Here is a 21474-nt window from a genome sequence, read left to right as displayed (position 1 = left end):
CAAAATTCCAGTTGAGAGGTGTAAGAAGCTTGTTGATGATTATAGAAAGCGACTGATTTTAGTTATTTTTCCCCAAGGGTGTGCAACTAAATATTAAGTTGAGGAGGCCCATTTTTTGAGTTTTGTGTAAAATTGTATATACCAAATAATTGTGTATACCAAATACATTTGTAATTGCAACAATTTTTGGGAGAAATTGTGTATTTTCTGGAAAAATTCCAGGGATGCCAATACTTGTCCATGACTGTATGAAATAAGTGGCACAATTTTTGATAGTATACACAAGACTGGCTTGTCATTTATATATCACAGTCATTTTACAGTGTATATTCGCTAAAGCCGGTTTTACTCTGTGGAATTTCCCCCTGATTCAGCCACAAATTTTGAGTTGCATAACTCACTTTAAAGTTGGGTCAACTTTCAGTAAGATCTGGCATCGTTTGTCATGCTGTGTACAGGGGCATACTACAGCCCGACTTTGACCCGACTAGTTCTCCTGACTGGTTCGGATGGATTTCTGGCAAACGAGCAGGAAATATTCCTATCCGCTGTGGCTGTACCGCAACAAAGTCAGTGGGCTGTCTCTAACCACTTTCTCACTAAAATTAGCATTTAAAAGCGGGTTTTAAAACCATTTACCTACTGAGTTTAAAATGGCAATTTGGACATATTTTGTTATTATGGTTGGAAGTTTGAAAATTTTGTTCCCTTTTGTCGCAGGAGTACTTGAACTTGACTTTTCAACATCTGGTTAATGATTATTACACATAATATAGAATTGTCAGCAGTTTAAAAGAAGAACAATACAAAACTGGTGTTTTGCTATGAATGCCCACGTCATATGGTTGCAAGTACCATAATGGGCCATAAATGTGCGCATGCCCACAATTCTCAGCTTTCCAACACCGTTGGAAGTTTTTTGATTGGACAAAATTTGATGGAGTTACGGTAATAATACTACGGACAAATTAAACACAGTGCCGGCACTCCGGCAGTAGGTAAAGAGTTAAACACGGGTAAACCCGCTAACAATCAGCAAGTGACTCCTTTCCCATTGCCAGCAGACCCGGGTCTGATCACCAGCAGACAAGCTGTGTGGCTGTATTTTTTTTCCCCCTTGTGCAACAAGCTGATGTCATCACGTTGGTTTTTGTGTAATAACAAAAAAGAAAAGAAAAAAAGAGGATCGGTGTGATCATTTCCAAGCGGAAAATAATGCAATAAATAAATAAATGAAAGGTTAATAGATAATATCGTTTAAAAAGGACCTCTCTTTCCAGCTGTGAACGGACAGCTTTATAAGATAGGCAGGAGAAATTAAAGGCCATCTGCACTAAATCTGTCCTAGGAATAAAATATTTTTCTCAGCGGATATCTTCATTATAACAAGACTGATCTAGCAAAGCATTTTAGTATTCATATGTGCCGTAAAATTACACAGCTGTACGATGTTGATGACAAGGAGGACTAATCACTCTCATGCACCCGCATATGAAATAAAGGCGTGATCATGACAACAAAAACAAAACAATAAAACAGTGAATCTGCAGTACTTTCCCTCTTTAAGAGACAGACTTATCGCGTTCCAACTTAAATCTCTTTAAAGTGAGACTGTGAGAGTCGTTGCCACACTGACTCAACATTTTAGCTATGTTGTTGTATATAGTTGTGTCTCGCACAGTCCCTGTGACTTGGGGCCCATTGCACAAAACCAGGATAAGGGATTAAGCCGGGATGTCTTGGTTATCCTGGCTCAACTTATCCATGATTTGGTTGCACAAAAGCGGGATAGTGGAAAGCAGGATATGTTATGGCATAAGTTACCATGGAGATTTATTCTGTGGAGCTAGCCTGCTCCAGACCAGACTAAGTTCCAGGATCTATTTAATCCCATCCCTTATCTCAGTCAGCAGTCACCACAAATGGAAACCAATAGTTATTCCACTGCCCACTACACAATGTTATCACATTTAACTAGACCCACTGTGATTATCTAAACATCTGTGATATTAAATTTCAATAATTTTAGATGAATGCTTATTTTAGATGATTTTGCAATCATTAGATAATTTACAGTTTCCCACAGACTATATATGCCATACGAATATAAATACACATCAAAGAGTAACATGAAGTTCCTTTATTGAATAAGGATAAATCAAAGCAAGTCACAGTGACTCTACAAGATAGAAAGAACGAATTCAAAGCATATTATAGAACATAAGAATAAATTCACATTCAAAGGTCTGTATATAATACACCCCACATGTCTGCACACTGAAAAAAATTCATACATACACTTTAAAAAATTACTGGTCTTTACTTAATAAAATCAATGCAAAAATATTACAAAAAAAATCACAAATATCTTACACAAATTGTCAAAAATGAGTAAATCTAACTCATAGTTTCAATTATGTCTACATAAATTTAGTTATTATTTATTAAGAATTAACAAATTAAATTGAGTAAATGTACTCAAAGTTTTTAGGTGGTAGAATTAAATTTTTTGAGTAATAATTTCTCGTAGGTTTATGTTGGGTAGTTTTCATAAAGCTATGTGTTCTACATCAACTACAAGCATCCCTTTTTTCTATCACATACATTAATCTTGAATATTACTGCCTCCTAATATAGTCTGACTTGTGTGACCTTAAACCACAATTAGTGAAAAGAACGCTTTGAATGATGATGTTCTCTTTTCATCACCTTCAGTTTACCACTCACCATACAGCCTACCTGGCCCCTACAGGCGGAACTTATCTCCACTGTCACTGAGTTAGGGTCCTCACTCATGGTGCAAATGTGTCTAATGCTCAAAGACATTCTGGGACAAAAAACAATTACAATGGCTAAGTACTGTTTACCTAAAACTTAAAATGTGTTCAACAACTCAGAAAAAATAGAGCTTAAATAGCTATTGTGAATTTTTAGTTTAAAACAATTGATTTTTTAACAACCTCCTGTGGTCAGCCTTACAGTGTGCTTTGTTGTTGCTTCTGTAACTGCTGCTTTCTCTTGTTGTTTTATAACTGTGGTGGTGTTGCCGTCTTTTTATTTGGTCCTTTACCTCCTCGTAAGCCTCCATGAGGATTTCTGCCTCCGGCGGGGAAAAGTATGCCACTCTTGTTGTCATGGTGAATCAGTGAATCTGTGATCAATGGCGGGGTCTAGTTGAGGAAGCCGCATGTGCGCACTAATCCAGGTTAGGTTTCACCTGGCTTGATGAATCCGTGTCTGCTCATCCTGGCTTGGTCTTTGTGCAACCACTTAAGCCTCGACATTCTTGTTTTGGATTCACTGAACCAAGCTCAATCATTTATCCTGGATGTCTGAATCACAGTTTTGTGCAATGGGCCCCTGGTGCCGAATCTCCTCTTCTCCACGGATCAAAAGAAGCTCTCTGATCTCGCTGTCTTGCCAGTGCTGTGCCATCTTGCAAATATAAATCTCACACGCTGAGTCCGAAAAACAACAATGCTCGTCCCTCAGCTGCCAGCGTCTTTTTTGTTGCCCCAAGTTAAGGGCGTGATATTATGTTGTGGGCACGTTACGCCAAAGTCGTCCCGCGTTCACCCGGGTGTGATGTTCCCACTGGAGTCAATCGGAGGCGAGCCGATAAAAACCCATGCCCATTGCAGGGTCAGTCAATGCGGGTCTGAATGCCAATTAGAGCCTTTCCCACTGCCGACAGGAGCCAATTGTTAGCGTGTTTAAACGGGTTTTTCGGCCAGTGGGAAAGGGGTATCTGTCAGCCTGCCTGGGGCTGTAGCACAAGCTAAGTGCTGCTTTGGCTGGTCTCAGAGCCCAGCGCTGCAGCTCTTCCTTTTACAACAGCATAAGTCTATTTTAACTTATGACTTTCTTTCCTAAGTCCACAGTGAGTCAAAGATCCAGGCTGCGATGTTAAATGAGGTCAGAAAAGCTGTGGTAAACTGGCCGTATTCTCCGGTACGGCAGCCAAAGCTAAGCTAACTCAATGCCAAACACAATGCTTCCGTCAAGCTCTTCAAAATTAAAGTCCGCGGCTGTTATTTTTCTGAAAAGCTTTATTGTGAACGCCTTCACTAGCAAACGTGTTCAAGTCATTAGCAGCTTAACACACCTCATCAGGTTAGAGATGAAATGCGAAACTTAGTGTGCAGTTAGACAGAAGTAAACCTAGAGAGACTTAAAAAAAAAAAAAACATGTCTTCTGTGTTCCTATACTTAGAGATAAATTAAGCAGGCCATCAAAGGCTTGTTTTAAGGGGAGAAGGGGGTCAATAACACTTGAATCAAAAAGCATTATCTTTTTTTAAATTTTGTAATCCCGTGATATAATACCGTTATCGTCAAAGGCAAGAAAAATGCTGCAATATGACTTTTAGGCCATATCGCCCAGGCCTAACCCATGACCTATTATTATTATCATTACAATTATTATTATTATTAAATCATTTTAATTATTGTTATTGGTGTAAAGATAAATCAACCTACATTAGCATCAAAGGTCCCAGTCTATCGGTCCGTTGAGAAGTAGACTGGTAAGAAAGCAACAAATCTGCTGCTTGTTGTTGTCCTAGCATGACAAGCTCCGGCTCTGGCTCAGCATTTTCAATCTTGCAAAATTTGTGTTAAAAGGGACATATTATGCTAAAATCACTTTTTCAGGCTTTGCTAAGAAAAATATGTGCCCCTTGCCTGTCCACAATCCCCTCAAGTACCAGAAAAATGTTTAATGAATCCTCAAATCTGAATTCAACCTAAGCCTTTTCTGTAATAATTCTCATCTTCTACTCTCTTGGCGCATCACACATTTCCTCCTCCTTTCTTTTTCTGACTAATGTTGTTTATCTCCTTTCTCACTCTCTTCATCAGCTCTCCTTGTGTAGAGCATCCTCTTCTCCAGCTACAAAAGGTTTCACTGTCCTTTCCTCATCTTTTTCTCACACCTGTCCATCACTTAGCACCTTTATTTATTTTAATCCTTCCATTAACTTAAAACTATAAAAAAAAACAAACCACTTTGTACCCATGGGTACAAGGCATGTAGGATTTACATGTAGGATTTACTTCAGACATGTGTGGGGGGTTTGGGGGGTCCTCACCCACAAATCTTTAAACTTTAAAAGCTTTATTTCCTATATCATGGTGTGTTTTTGTGTAGCATTCCCAGCTAGAATGAGCATGACTCTTTGTCACTGATAGTTTGGGATCCTTTTATTTTCTTAGATCCATGCATTTCCTTTGTCATTAACGCACCGCAAGAGCTGTGCCAAGCAGACAGAAACCAAACATTACAAACCATATCATTTACATAAAAGGCAAAATAACCCCCAAAACAAAAGCACATAGATATTTACCCTTAATAACTCAAAACACAAGTTTCAAAAACAAACAAACCATGAAACAAACAAAAAACACAGTGAGATTGGGCTATCCTGATAAAACATGCTACCCAGAGCCATACAAAAACACACTGACATTAAAAACAACAAACCCTCACAAAGCAGGAAAGTAACCCTTATCAACAAGCAAGCAATGAATCGACTAGTAAACAACCCATTGCAAGCAAAGAATAAAAGGCTTTAACTAGCAGTGAGCCTTGCTAATCTACCGCTAGGTTTACGAGCAAGAAAGAGGAAACTAATTATCGAGGACACAACTGCATCACATTCAAACTGAAGCCAACACAAGGTACCAACCCCTGCAGTAAAACAATACAGATATCAAAAATAAAGGTTCATACCTTGGTCACCTACTAGCAGGATGCTAAGTTGAGAAGCAAGGAAGACGGTGATTTCCCCATGCTCTGTTACCTGTCAGCTGTAACACCGGCCTTTGTTTGCATCTGGTATGAGACCGGACGCTGGCAAAAATAAAAGCCCATAACAAATCAAACATTACAATAAAAACAAATTACTTTTCCTACATTCCAATCCTTAAAAAAAGGGGTTATATACATTTTGCACTACAGTTTTTACTAAAAATTAAGTGGCTAAACTAACAACTAACTCAAGTTAGCTGTTTCCACATGACTGAAGTCAATAAGGTCCAGCTAAATCATCCTAAAACAAAAACAAACCATCTTCAAGAGTATAAATACCACATCCTTAGAGCAAAATTCTTAGAGATTTTCATAATTGCCAATATTTTAAAGAGTAAGTAAGGTTGTGTTTTCCATCTGAAAAGAGTTGAAGAGATCATAAAACACTCAAGCCTATAGTCAGCTTACACTTCAACAGAAACACATTAATGAGTCAACCCAGGGGCACAACAAATGAGACTCTAGCTGTTTCTCAAAACCAAGGAAGGATCCTCAAACGGCCATTTGTGAAGGATACTACGTCATCAACTGCCACCGAAGGACTGTTCCAATCTCGAGGATTCTCAAAAATTTTCCAAGGACTTAGTCCTTCAGAGACAAAGAATTTCCAAGGATGCACATGTGCATCCTCCGCTCGCAAGAATTACCCACAATCCAATGCGCATTGTTTTCCTTCTCTTAAAAACTAAAATTGCATAATATCTGGCATAATACCTAGCCAGGTCCTAGCGTGCTCAATATACTTTTAAATGTCCTGTTTTGACCGTAAAATATGTTGTCATCATTATTTCCTATCATCAAAGTAAAGCTGAATGGGTAAAAGTAGCGCCATATAATATGATTATATAATTACATTATATGATTATATTAAATGATCAATATGATTACATAAGTCATATTATTATTATATATAGTATGATTATATAATGATATGATTGCTTATTAGATGGTGCTGGGTTAAACTTGTGAAAGTTGTTGTTAGTATCCCTCCCATTTTGATTTCTGTGCTTCCTATGATGTAATCACGCACACTCGCTAGCCATTTCCAGTTGTGTGTTCAAGAGTTGCCAGGGAGGACTGTAGCCTAACCTCCAAAGGACCTGACTTTTGAGGATCCAATGCATGTGTGACAAACTTACCCAGGGTCTGCAGCGTCACTGAGCAGACTCACAGCTGACAGGATCAGATCTCTGTTCATCAAACATGATCAGAACTCAGAGTAATACTTAAACAAGTGTTGTCTGTAACATAGGGAATGCACACTTATTTTCTCAGCTAAAGCTCAGTCATTCAACTAATTCTTAAAAGGGGCGTGTCTGTGTTTTTAGATATTAATCAGAGCGGTGAGTCCCTGACCTATAACGGCACAGTAACAAGCAGACACACAACAATAACCAGCGGTTGGGTCAGGCTACATTGAGATGGCTTGACATGACATTGGCTGTGTGTTGGCTGTCTATCACGTGTCACTTCATCCCCAATTCATGCACAATCAATAACTTAACGGAGGAGCAAGTTGCTCTGAGACAAAATGTTTGGGGCTTTTAAGAAAACATCTGTGGCTAAAGCACCTGTAGCCATCTGCTGGCTCTGCCGATGCCTAGTTATAAGTTTTGGACTGTAGGAATGGCTAAACTATGTAAATCTATAATTATTTTCCAGACTGTGTTATTTGAATAAGTACATTTTCAATTTAATAGTTTTAGGGTAGGGGTTTGTATTTAAAAAAAATAGTCATAACTTTGAGTGTATAAAGAAACATTTTGTAGTGAGCACTATAAAGAAATGGGCTTCAGAGGACTCATCAGGGTGATGGGGAAGTGATTCATGCAGCCTACCCTCTGCCCTGTTGACAGTGTCCATCAGGATGTTGTACTCCTGTATCTTGTCCTTGTGATGTTGGAATTCCCTCTTCAGGCTCACCAACTCTTCATTTGAAAACTTCCCTGAGCTCTTGGCCTAGTGGAAATATGGCCATCAGAAGATAGGTAACAAGATGTATTGTGGACAGAGAAAATGAAAAATGGTAAGATTCCCTGACAAATGGTTTGAAACAGTATATCATTTTAAAACAGATTCATAAAGATTCAAGTGTACATAGACTAAGGAATATTTTGTATACAACAAATACCAAATTTGATACAAATCTTGAAGCTACATTTACTTTTACATCAGCTTTAGTAAGTATAAACATTCACAAATAAACATTCAATAGAATTATAAAGACATAAGTACACTCAGGGTCACAGCTTGGTTTTAATTTAAACGTGAAGGTGCTATTTTCTGTTTTAAGAAGTTAATCTGCATTTCTATTGCAGGATTAAGCCACCCAACAGATCTGGGCACTTCCTTTTTAAGTATTACAATGCATTTCATGAGCATCCTATCATGTTAAAGACTTTTTTAACTTAGAAATTTGATAATCCATACTGCACTACAACTTAAATGGCCTAAGTTCCAGCATAAGCAGCAACATTTCCAAATGGAGAAAAAATGTGTTGTCTATGTGTGTCTTATGACGACGTTTGTTAAAACGTTAACAATTGTCAGTGGACACTGGCCTGTTATATAGTGAACAATAAAACATTGCGGGCTGAATTACAAAGGTGTGCCTCACATAATACAGTGTTTTTATATGGGTCAAAGTGTGCAGTCTGTGGCTAGAGCCTTTGAGTAAAACTGAAAAAAGGGAGCAGAAGCAATGTAGTCACTCCCCTGCTCCCTCTGCTTTCACAATTAAATTATTCAACCAGTCACTGATGGCTGATGACTAAGTTAATGCTAAAGAAGATAATCAGTCTCAACAGCTGAATTCCCTCCAATTTTTCAGACAAAGGGCAAATTACACCAGGGCTTCACCATACACAGAATTACATTTGGGATGAGAGAAGATGAAAAAAAATGGGTATGGCAGCATTAGACCAGTTTTAATTCATTTAATAGCTTGCATATGTAACTACATTTTGTCTTTATTTTGGTTCTATAATTGTAAATTGATACAGCTATGATAACAGTTACTGCAGAATTATTGGAAAAACAACAATCTCTTATGCTGTGGTCCATTGTCAAATATCAAGCATAAAAATTGGGAAATTGTGAGAGAGTATAAGTAAACATTTTGTTATTTCTCCAGCTCCCTTAAATGTTTTATGTCCCTATAAAACATTTGATGCAACTGATCTTTCTTGGTATCAAACTAAGACACAGTTTAATCTAAATTAATAAAGAGTTCTAATATTTCAATTTTATAAGGTAATTCTTCATTCTGTAATTACACTGACAAGCCATGAAAGTTTTAAAAGGGCACAGAAAAAATTGGTTGTGTGGGTTTTTGTTTTTATTTCAAAGATTTTGTACAAATACACACCTTGTTCCATAGTTTGTCCAGCCTAGGATCATCAAATGTGTCTTCGTCCTTTGTGTCATGGTCCTTCAGATGGTTACTTTCCAGTGGTCTAGTGTCTCTTTTCCCATCCATTCCATACTTTGTTAAGATCACTGTAATAAATTAACACAAATGCAGCTATTTTTTCACACATATGGCTGTTAAAAGTTACAATTGAGACCATAATACAATATATCTATTTGATGGACAAGTGCTTTTAAGACACGGATACACATTACAAGTTTCTCTATTTTTTGGGCTGTCTTTTAAAACAACTCTGTTCAATAGGGAAGAGCAAAATGAGCTGCACATTTAATTGATGAGCTGTTGAAATAAGCCGGGCAGACTAATAAACAAGAGTAGAGTTGAAGAATCTGAGATCATCAAACTGACTATTGATTCTTTAAAACTCTCATCTGTTGTCATTTAGCAGACAATTTTGTCCAAAGCAACATAAACAGGTGTTTATGGCATAAAGGACCTAGCCAAGGGCCCACACTGGATACTGACTGTGCCTTGACCAAGAGATATGAACCCCCTACCTCCTTTACTAAAGTCAGCAATATAAACTACTCAGCTAAACAGCCACATTGCTTTTCAAACTCAGCCCTAATACCAAAAAGATTATAACAGAGCAGCAGCGCACCCGCAGAATGATGTTTGCACTGTTCCGTCTTTCTTTGTCTTTTTTCTGCTGTTGTATTTCAAGGGGAAACAAAAGGGTCCCTAAACAGGAGACTTTTATCTGGGAATATTCAGGCTAGTGCTGTTGTTTGCTCTGATTGTGTGGTTGCAAGGACAGTGTGGATGTGCTTTTGTTTTCCTGTCTGTGTAGGAGCGTCACTCCACGTGTAGCTATTTGTTTAGTACATCACAAACTTGTTTGCGGACATGCGATTCAAAATGTAAGGGGCAGTGAAACGCAATGGATACCCCTCACATTTTGTGGACTTGAGTCTTTATTGTGTGTTTTATAAAGACAAACACTATATTGATAAGCTCATAACTTCTGCATTGGCATTACAAACATCATTCATTCATCTTTTTATGATTTATTCAATGCAAAGCTTCACATACCAAAGCCATGGTTTCAGCCCAGTGAAGCAACTGGATGGAAAGCTTTAATGCTTCATTGAAGCTTCATCTTGCCATCACTACTACTTATGCAAACCAAGGGAAAGCAGAATTGTTCCTTTTTTATCTAAGAGATTCAATTAGTAAAGTAAAAAAGTAAACAATAATGGATTACTTGAAATGAATAAAATAACGCATATTTGTTACAACAAAAAGTAATCTGAGCACTACCAGATTACTTTGAAATACGTCAGCACAGCTTTGCTTCTGACTGAGGATTTACACATCTAAATATGTTAATATTGGGTGCAAAATTTCCCATTATAATAATTGTGAAACAGCAATGAATATTCTTCAAGGAATCAACGGATGCAGAGAATAAAAGGATGTTTTAGTTCTATAGCATGTATGATTACCATTAATTATTGGTATATTTTCAGTGTGTGGTATGAATAAAGCTACTATGCATATTTGCCATGGGTGGGCAACTATTGGGATTCAGATCTGGTCCAATTAATAACAATTTCACTTTATGTACTGCAGGGCTGTACGTTAACTTTTTTTGCCCATAACGCTGGTGCTACAGAGGTTGACAATCTTGTAGCACAGAACAAAAACCTGTAGCACAATATATAAAATGTTCGTTACATCTCTAAAGCCAACATGTAATCAAAATGTATGATTAGTAAGTGAATGTACTTGAAAAACAAAACCAAAACAGCCTAAAATACAGCTCTCATTAATATCTACCAAAGCAAACAGCCAATCACAGAGAAGAGAGACGCTGATGGTTCATCTCCACATTCGGACACAAAACAAGAGCAAACTGCCGGAAGCTGACTAACTTTATAGAACTGTTGGTGCTTGAAGGTGATTAGAACAGTATGATTTGGAAATCAGACTTTGAGATCAGACAGAGGAGCAAATGAGCTCAGTTTGTGCTGCCATTTGCTGCTGGATTCCTTTTGTTTGTATTCATCAATTTTTTTTTCTACTTTAGGCAGGACCAACAGACAGCTGAAATCTTTTTCTGTGTTCATCCTTATTACTTGAACTTTAGTGAGCTCTAGAGACAGAAGTATGTTTCTTTGCTCATCCTTAAACTGTGTTTCAAGGACTAAACTGTTAGGTCTAAACTACAATTATATATTGGTATTGATATCAGCTGAATTTAATTTTTAAATATCCCCATATAATATAAACCCCAATATTGTGCATTCCTAGTCAAACTAAGAAATATAGTCAAGTTTTATGTTCTTATGTGGGTCTTTTTTAATGGATTTCTTGCAGGCCAATTCAAAAGGATTAAGGGCCACAGTTGGCCCACAGCCCATAGTTTGGACACCCCGTATATATTTACTGATACTCAGTGTAATAGGACAATATTCCTAACATTAGTAGAAATTAATTAAACACTGTTAGAGTTTGGTCCATATTGTAGTATCACACTGGGGTCTGATGTTTATAGAGCTAATGTCAATGAACAGATGCTCTTTTCTCTCTAACAGTGTAATCATAACATCACTACTATTGGAATTCAACAGTAATTAAAAAAATTCTATCTCTACATTGCTCTTTACCCTGACAATAAACACAAAGTTTACGCAGTGTGGGGCAGTACTGATCTTCTCCTCTGTGCATCTCTCTCTGTCTGTCTCTCTCTCTCTCATATATCGGACCTGTACGCTAAATTCAGACGCATATTGACTTGTTAACCAAACAGCAGCTGCTACAATATTAGTGGAGTAAAAAATGCATTGTTTTATGAATTAATCTTTAATCAGAAGTTAGTGCAGACTGAGAGCTCTGTCCTCTCACTGACAGCCAACTCACTGCAACCATCAGTGCGTAATTGTAAAGGACGAGGCTAACGGAGAAGTAAGCTAGTAGATACACGTTTTTGACATCGTCTACCCTACGTGCCTTAAAATAAAACTTGGGATTATAGCAGCGCTCCTCTTCAACATAATGGCACCTGTACTCCGTCTGCCCTGAGCCTGCCCTTTCTGTAAGAGCTGCAGCTGGTCCCTCTCACCATCGCGGAGCGTGGTCGATCGCTTGAGTCTAAAATGTACCAGAAATAAGAAATAAATGAACTGGGCATGAAATTCAAATCTCAAATCAAAGTGGAGTGAAGTTTTTGGGGCAACAAGTCTAACCTAAAGTCTTATCAGTGTGTCTGGCATGCACACACCTCTCTCACTTTGTCATAGCACCTGTGCGATGAGGAGTGAAAACCTCTTAGCAGGGACCAATTTTCTCGTAGAGTTTGCAACATATATGTCGCACTGTACAGCCCTGCACTGTATGAAATACACTGTATGTGCTGGCTCCAATGTCAGTTTTATTAACTGTCACTGTCAGAAACTGGATTTAGGAGTTTTACAATTGATGGAATCTATCCTGTCCTTACATTTAAATACTATACTGAAAAAAAAATGCAACTAGTGGTGGGTAGTAAACCAATATCAATGATTCATTGTTATTTGTCACATGTATTGAAAAGGAAAATGTACAGTCAATGCAATGAAATTAATTTTGCCTCACTACCATCACAGGTACAATTTCTGCTATGGAATGGATTTTTGCAACACGGTCATCACCAGTTTAATTAATGAGTTGTGTTGTAGTACTCACACGAGGCATAACCGGTACCACCATAATGGTAGCAGATAGTATTTGACAGTCATTTCAGCTCTCCCTACACCTACACCCCCACCCCTTTCCAACCTCAACACAGATAGCTCAACATGAGCCTTGTTCTGCTCAATAGGAGTGGGAGAAAAAAATCGATACAGCATCGTATTGCGATATTTTGTCTGGTGATATATCATATTGTTTCATCCACCAAGTATCGATTTTTTTCAAATTAATTGCTATTATGAACTGAAGTCTATGATAATGGAAAAATAAAATCAATGGTTTGTACAATTGTTTGTCCAGTGAGGTTGGCAGAGGTGACGGTCATAGAGCAGGAGAAAGTTAGTACAACAAACAAGGCAGCACCAGGGGAAGGACATTAGAAATGCAAGCAGGGCATGAATGAGATGGACATGACACATAAGGTTTGCATGAAGTGCTACACGGAAATACAATAATGCATAAATAAGACAAAAATAAGGGCAAGACTAATGCTAAATCAGCTACACAGTTATAAATCGGTATATATTGCAATATATGGTATCGCAATACTTACTGTATCCCAAAATATTTAAAATCGAAATAATATCGAATCATGGCCCAAGTATCGTGGGGCCACAAGTGATTCCCATCCCTACTGCTCAAGGTTACTGACCAATAAAGGGAAGGTCTTCCTTACCATCACAACCATGCAAAATGCTGAGCTCAAGGTGATTAACAATTGCTGTGATTGGTAAATAGCAAAGGTATATCAGGTTGAAACTATTTAAGTTCTTGATTTCAGATAATTGCTATTCAGGATCTTCAAATATTTGAGGACATCATAGTTCATCATGATTAGTAATGGCATTTTCATAAAGAATGTCCCTCTAAGAAATTCACAACAAAGTGAGGACAGGTTCATACCATCACTGACTGCACCAGTGTCTCACCATTGAAACTGCGTCTGAGCTGTGCTTCTTTCTCTCCATTTTCATCCAGCCCCTCAACCTTCAGCTTCTTCCACTGCAGCTCATCTTTTTCCTGGATTTTCAGGTCACTGTGCAACTCTGTTTGCCGAACTGGTGACAACTGCATCTATTAAAAAACAACCGAGTCAATTTCCAGTGACATTAATGGTTAAAGTTTCTAGCACATAGTTTAAGTAATCAAGGACGCTGGGGAGAAAGGAATACTGAGTAACGGAGCAAACACATTTGGGACAGAAAAAGTAGAGCCACCCCAGGCTTGTCATGAAGTTGCAAAAATGTTTGTGAACACAAATCCTCATACACTGTATGAGAGTTGCGCAGTTCAGATATTGGACTTTAACAGTGCTTCCTCGGGAGCACTGGATACGGATGTAGCATTTGGTGGTTCAGTTGTCACATGACCCAAACAAGACCCCCCCCCCAGCTTATGGTTGTAATTCTTTAATTACCATTACACTGAAGAAATACTATTGATGCGGTGCAAGCTAGCAATTGCATAAAACCCGTCTTGAAAGCTAATGGAAATAAGACTGTAACGAGAACTGACACAGACACACAACTAGCGTTAGCGTTCTTAGCTTAGTGTGGTTGTGCAGCTAACGCTATTTCATTTCGCTTGACGGGAACACACGCACACATTGTAGTTTGACGTTATACTTACCCGTTTAGCTTTCTCCCACACCTGGTTTAGTTTAGCTATCCTGAACTCCACCGACTGTCCATCACTACCAATCGGCTTCTGCTCGTTCAGTTCACGAGAATATTTCCCAGCCATTACACCAATGCCAAAGCACAGGGTAACCAAGAAAAACTGTAGCTTCATTTAACAAATTAACTTACCACAACGTAAAAAGCGATAAACAATAAGTCCTAGCAAACTATTGCTTGAAATACGCTGAAACAAATACAATTGCTATGTTACAGGCTATAATTTTGGGTCATATAGCGTTGGTGCAGGTCATGTGCTAAAGTGGGAGGAACAAGCACTGTGTCATGGAAGTTGTAGTTTTGTTGGATTTGTAGTTTAATGACAGCCCTGGGGTGCGTTCGAAAAGTCCAAAAAATTACCTCCTAAGTCCTTTCCTATTAATTTTGCCTTAACCCCGACGAAAACGTCACAGGGTTAAGGAAAGGTGGGAGTAAGAGGAGAGGAAAGGAGAACTGTGGCGATTAAGGAATCCGACTGCACTTTTCCTAGGCGGATGTTACGGACGTGACGTATTTTTTGTGTAAAAACTACAATTTAACGTTAATGGACTACAAAATTCGCATCAATGCTACCACTCGGTGCGTTCTCTATGTTGTCATGAGCAGCGAATGAAACGTGAAAACCTCGGTGATAAATATAAGCTCGTTTAGATTTTTATATGCCAAAGTCTTTTCAGTAAGAAGAACTGTGACTGTGAACGTCCAGAACAGCAGCAACTTTTCTCTTAATCTGAACTTCTGCTAAGTCAATACGATTATATGAATAATGTTCAAGTCCTTTTATTTCACAACGGTATTTGATTGTTATGCTTTAATCCCTTCCTATCAATTTTTCTTTAATTTTCTCGTCTCTGTTAATTTTATTACAGAGTCTACTCTGGTTCCGTCTTCCCTTCAGCTCATTATGTGAAAAGCTCTATAATCCGCGTCTTCCCTCCGTAATTATAATGATAGATATAATACTCACAATATGGCAAAATGCCGACTTTATCGCTTTAATTAGTTGTGATTTACAAACTTATCACATTTGCTTAAATATTTCAAAATAGCAAAACAAATACAGTTTAAAATACTGACTGATCAGTTTACTTTTTGAATAAAATGGAAATGAGAAGAAATTAAACTATCATAAGGTGAATGACAAAGTTTTCATCATAGGCGTAGGAACTGAGGGGATGGGGGGACGTGCCCCCCATCTACGGAAGAGTATTAGGGCCACTGAAAAAAATATTTGAGACGAATTTTTTTTTTTTTCTTTTTTTACTTGTGAGATTAAAGGTTGAATTCTGAGAAGAAAGGCAGAATTCTGAGGAAAAAAGTCAGAATTCTGAGATTAAAGTCAGAATTCTGAGATTAAAGTCAGAGTTCTGAGAAAAAAGTCAGAATTCGGTCAGGCAGAAATCAGAAAACATAAGACATTAATTGTCATCATAGAGCATTCAATATTAAGGTTAAGCCTCAGAAGAATAAAAAATAAAAATCAATCAAATGAGCATCCCCATGTTGATGGAAAATTAGGTAAAGCTCCTTAAGTTTTAAATATTTCACAGTAAAACAGCTTTAATCACCTGATTACAAAAGGCACTGCGATTACAAATCAATTCAAAATAAATAAGAGCAGGGCATCATTTCTGCACCACAAATGTTTGTTAAATCTGCTGACTGCTTTCATTTTTGGTTGGTACATTAAAAACAGCTTTAAGAGAGGATCAGTGATGTCTTTTGGAAACATTTATGGGCTTACTTTGTATCATTATGGAATTTTGGGCTTGCTGAGTTTTGAATTATACTGAACAAGCTGTGGTAAAGTATTGAAAGCATCCGGTGTTATGGTTTAAATACCCACCGAGCATTTTTTGGTCTAAAAGATGTCTAATAGACGCCTAATGGTCCTTAGACGTCTGGGCTTAAATCGGTCTACCACTGGTCTAAAAATGAAAGTTTTTTAGCCGTCTAAGTTTAAACTAACCGTCTAATAGACGTCTAAAAGATGACTACGTCTATACGCCTCGTCTAATCCTAGACATTTAAACAACCACTAATATACGTCTATTTATAGACGTCTAAATTTAGACGTTTGCCAGACGTTTATTTTTATACCAAATGTATACACCTCGTCTTATCGTAGACATTTAAATAACTGCTAATGAACGTCTATTTATACATGTCTAAATTTAGACGTTTGCCAGACTTTTACTTTTATGCCAAATTTAAACCCCATTACAGAATCTAGTCGTCGTAAAGACGTCTATTAAACGTATTATAAGGATATTCTAATAAATCCAGCCATTAGAATCAAATTTAGCCTGTGATCTCATTTTACCACCGGGTATAAATACATCTCTTGATGTTAACATTAACCAAACTATCCTACTGTTATCTAAATCAATGCATTTTTCAAACATTATCCAACCATCACAAACATATGAATGTGAAAACAATATACATATTTTTAATTTCTTAACACATTTGTAAACATACATTGCAATGAAATAAAAGCTCAAACTCAAATATACAATATTACCAAAATAAAACAAACTTTTGGTTATTCTTTTAACATTGGTTGGTTATTCTTTCCGAACAGCTTCTGCAAAAAGAGCAATAGAACAAATGAAGAAAAATTGCAAGTGTGGTTGCCTGTTGTTATTTGTGATGTCACAGAGATATTATCCAATAAGAAAAGGTACATGGTTTCAAAGGACTTGACTCAGTGGACACTGGGCACCACCCATTTGAGACTTTGGGGTTACTCTGTAAAGAATAATGAATAAATAAAGTCTGACTAGAACTGTAGTATGGTTCCCTTTCAAGAAACTACACCTATTAAGTTTCATAATTGTCAGTATTACAGAGATTACCTAGTACAGTCCAGACAAATTGTTGTTTGTTAATGAATGTCATGTCAGTCACACATTTCTAACATGAAGAAGCAATCGCCAAAGAACTAGCAGACAGTTTTCTATTTACCAGTGATAACAGAGTAGAAGGGAGTCTTCTTGAAGGCCCTCTTTCCATGTGGCCCACCACCTTGCATATTGAATTTTCCCATTACGTCATTTGTGAAGAGTCTGTAACAGAAAAAAAAATGAAGACAATTGTCAACAGTAAACTTATATAACTTGTATTACACTACCACATTGTAACCACCCACTGTGGTGTTGTCTGTTCTACAGTATAGATATTAAACTTCTATGTGTAATCATACCTGTCCATGGTCTTATTGGTGCACGTCTTCACATCCTCCCCCCCAGCATGAGACAGCTTTGCAATCTGTATGATATTACAAATTATTAACAGTGTCAAAAGCGTGGAATTACTTAAGGAAGTGCTATTCAAAGTTGAATTCAGGGACTCAGTTTGTTCCTTTAGGTAGGGCGAAGTGACCCTTACATGTCTGTAACTCTGATAGTATATAAATGAAACCAAATAGACCCTACCAGTTCCATGTGGTTCCATTTGTAAGCTGTCAGAGTAAAGGGGAGACCCTAACATCCAAAACTTTGAGAAATAATGTAATAAAAAGTAACAGGACTGAAAGTAACAGGATTAAGATTTTTTGGCATAAAGTTAGCAAATACATTAAATCTAGCCACATGGCATTCTTGATAAATGTGTGTTTTTTTTTTTTTTTTAAACAAAAGATTACCAAGATATAATTTATGTAACAGGAAAGTATGTTGAGATTTACGTCCTCTGTCACAGTTTAAATATTATCAAATATACAGAAAAATGAATGAAAGAACTAAGTTTAGGTCTTCCCATGGCCTTTAGAAGATCCAACTGATGCAACTTCTTGTTGTGTATATGACTTGTGCAATGTTCCAAATTAACCAGATGGGATAATGTGTTAGGGTAACAGGACTGAGTGAGAACCCAGGGACATGACTAAAATATGTATTTTTACAAAAAAGTTATAAATTTGTTTTGAAAAAATTATTGTGAAGCATAGATGGGATATAGAAATACACACAAAAAACCTGACATATATTTTGGATTTTATCAATTATATTTTATTCTAAAGTGTACAGAGTACCCTGTAATGTTACAGAGTTTGGACAGGTCAAAATTGCAGTTTTTCAGTGTTCAGGGTCATTTTTACTAATCCTTCCCATCATATATGTTAAATTTGCAATTAGATTATTGTGCAGGACACTTTCCTGTATAAGAAAATGTATTTTACAATTAATTTTCATGCATTTTTATACATATAATTTCCTGGGGACGGAAAAGGCACCCATTCGGTGGAATGGCCCTCAAGTAAATGGCCACCACTAAACAAAGAATGTTATTTCGGCGTTGAAAATGACCGTTCATGTAGCCTAGGTACACCATGCATCGATATTAAACTTAAACTTTATTCATTTGTACAGCACCTTTCATACATTTCATGTAACACTAAGTGCTTTAAAAAGATAAAAGAAATGGAAAGAAGCTAACCCCCACTCTCCCCGCACCCACATTCATGCAACACATATAACCTTAATGTTTATGTCAGATGCACTTTTCTTCAAGCTATAGCTTGCCTGCTAGCTTGCAATCGGTTTGCTGCAAACGGACTGATAACGATTAAATGAACAGACATTGCAGGACAAAATAACATTTCAACAACGTACCCTTGAGCACTCACCTATAAGCAGCCCTTCTCGATGTCTTTGTCGAGTTCTAGTCGACGCTTTGAAAATAAAAACAATTTCTCAGAGAGCTCCGACCGACTCTGTTCGCCTTTGACGACCGAACTTTCAGCGTGTTGCTACCTCCTAGTGGGGAGGGATCATAGAGTTATAAAGGGAGGATTCCGCTGACAGCTAGGACGTAATTTGGGGGGGGGGGGGGGGGGGATGTCCCCCGCACGATTTTAAAAGGCAATTTTGGTCCCCCTGCAGTTTTTAACATCCAAAAACAATGTTACGCTATTTTAAATGGAGACAGGTTGAGCACTAGGACCAAGCGGAAAACGGCTGCTCAAGCTGAAGACTGTTTCCCTTTAGACCGCCCACTGGCCCACAAGCTCATCGATTGGCTCTGCCGTTTCTTGCTAACGTGTGATTGGCCGTCCCCGCTGTTCCTCCATCTGGTTGTAAACAGTGCCTGGACTATAGCACATGAGCACACCGGTGTTTAGCTAGTTGGCCATGAGTCCACGTTCATCTGCCACTGTAAGTTGTTAACATGTTGGGCATTTGTTCTGCCTGGGTCACGTCAGCTAGACGGATTTTAGTATCAGAGGTTTCGTTTACATTAACATTGAACGTGTGTCTGTGCGTGCGTGTGTATGTGTGTTTGGTAATTAGGCGCAGCCAGGTGGCAAGATGTCGAAAAAAAGAAAACTGGATATAAGAGACTTCTTTAGAAGTCAAAGTGTAAGTTACTCAGAGAAACACATTACACCACAAACTCCTTCCCCTCATTCATCAGAAACTCAGACTCTCTTCCCTCCTATTATTATTATTATTATTATTATTAGTAGTAGTAGTAGTAGTAATAGTATTACTTGTATTTTTTTATATTCTATTATTTAACTTTATGATAAACTTATGTATTGCAATTTATATGTTCATATTATGTTATTGTTTTATTCTTGTAAAGTGTCTGAGTTTTATTGAAAGAGCTGACAAATAGAATATTATTATTATTATTATTACTGTAGAGCCTCAACAACACAGAGATTTTAAAAAAGCATATATTTAAAGCCAAAGAGATACACTTTTGGAATTTTTTTCATGTATTATTTGTGTTTTGAAAGGCAGCCACTGTTTAAAAACACTAACAATGAAAGTTTGTGGGAAAAATCAAATAAAACATTGGGTTACAAATGTGATTTTATACATCCATATTGTTTGTGAATAAATTAGACATAATAATTGAGAAACTGAGTTTTTTATTCAGACTATACCATCAAAATCAATGATTGCTGCATCCCAAATTGTCCCACTGTTCATATGTCATCCATCAATATATTTTTGTCAGGTGACAGATAATAGAAATCCAGAAGAAGATACAGGAGGAGGTAGAGCAAGAGAGGCTGGGGGAGATGGAGGAGGTGGAGGAGGAGCTGGAGGAGGAGATATAGGAGGAGAGGCTGGAGGCTCACAGGTGAGGTTGAAAGAATAAAGATATGTTAGTCATGAGATTGAGCATTGTGACAAATGTTAGGGTGATGATAATCTTATTTTTATATCTTATTATATCTTATTATAGCTTATTTTTACTCAAAAATTAGGTATAATTTTATGTAAATGAGGTCTATTGACCATACCCCCATACTCAAACCAGTTGTGTCCCCCCCACCTCTGAAATCAAAATTTCATCCATGGCTGACAGTACATATCTCGTCCATGTTTATTTAGATTTAGGCTACTGTCCCCGATCGCCATCAGTGCCAACTGCCATTTTATTTTACTCTTCACAAATATATATTTTTTTTATTTAAAAGGAATTATTTGCATTATTGCCCAATAAACTTTATTGCAAACTGCCTTTATTTAGCTATAGGTTAATAGTGATATCTAAATTATTTCTTAACATTGTTGGCATAATCTTATGCCTAAAAATAAAAATAACTTAAAAATTTAAACCTGGTCTAAATCTAGACGTTGATTAAATGTCTAAATCAAGGCTAAATCTAAACTTTACTGTATATTGATCAATGGCCATTCAAATTATTTAAGTACAATATTTAGAAATCAGTTGTGCAACTTACAGTTATTTTCTTTGGTCAATATTCATTATTTAATGTATTTAATTCAATCGTCTAGATTTGGTTTAAAAAGAGACGTTGATATGAGGTCTTGATTTAGACGTCTAAATCGAGTCTAAATCTAAACTACACTGTACATTGATCAATGACTGTTAAAAATGCCATCATTCATACAATTTACAGTTGTTTT

The 21474-nt window shown here is 37.2% G+C and overlaps 1 protein-coding gene and 1 long non-coding RNA gene across 2 annotated transcripts in view; both read right to left on the bottom strand.

The window, feature by feature from the left end:
- Nucleotides 1-14850, bottom strand: part of lrpap1 (low density lipoprotein receptor-related protein associated protein 1) — a 44193-nt gene extending 29343 nt beyond the window's left edge. Inside the window, exons 1-4 of the mRNA XM_041785202.1 lie at nt 14541-14850; nt 13841-13985; nt 9177-9307; nt 7648-7768 (exon numbers count right to left, since the gene is read on the bottom strand). Coding sequence (XP_041641136.1) covers nt 7648-7768; nt 9177-9307; nt 13841-13985; nt 14541-14702 — 559 coding nt within the window. The 5' untranslated portion in view covers nt 14703-14850. The remainder of the gene's footprint in view (nt 1-7647; nt 7769-9176; nt 9308-13840; nt 13986-14540) is intronic.
- Nucleotides 14851-17560: 2710 nt separating this feature from the next.
- On the bottom strand, nt 17561-19334 carry LOC121507858. The gene is made up of 3 exons (XR_005991764.1): nt 19215-19334; nt 17793-17857; nt 17561-17655 (listed from the first exon to the last, which is right to left on the bottom strand). It is a non-coding gene; the product is annotated as an uncharacterized LOC121507858 (long non-coding RNA).
- Nucleotides 19335-21474: the final 2140 nt, after the last annotated feature.

The sequence above is a fragment of the Cheilinus undulatus genome, linkage group 4, assembly GCF_018320785.1.
Source record: "Cheilinus undulatus linkage group 4, ASM1832078v1, whole genome shotgun sequence".
NCBI lineage: Eukaryota > Metazoa > Chordata > Actinopteri > Labriformes > Labridae > Cheilinus > Cheilinus undulatus.
The sequence above is the reverse complement of the archived record's forward strand: the minus strand, read 5'-3'. Positions and strand labels throughout refer to the sequence as shown.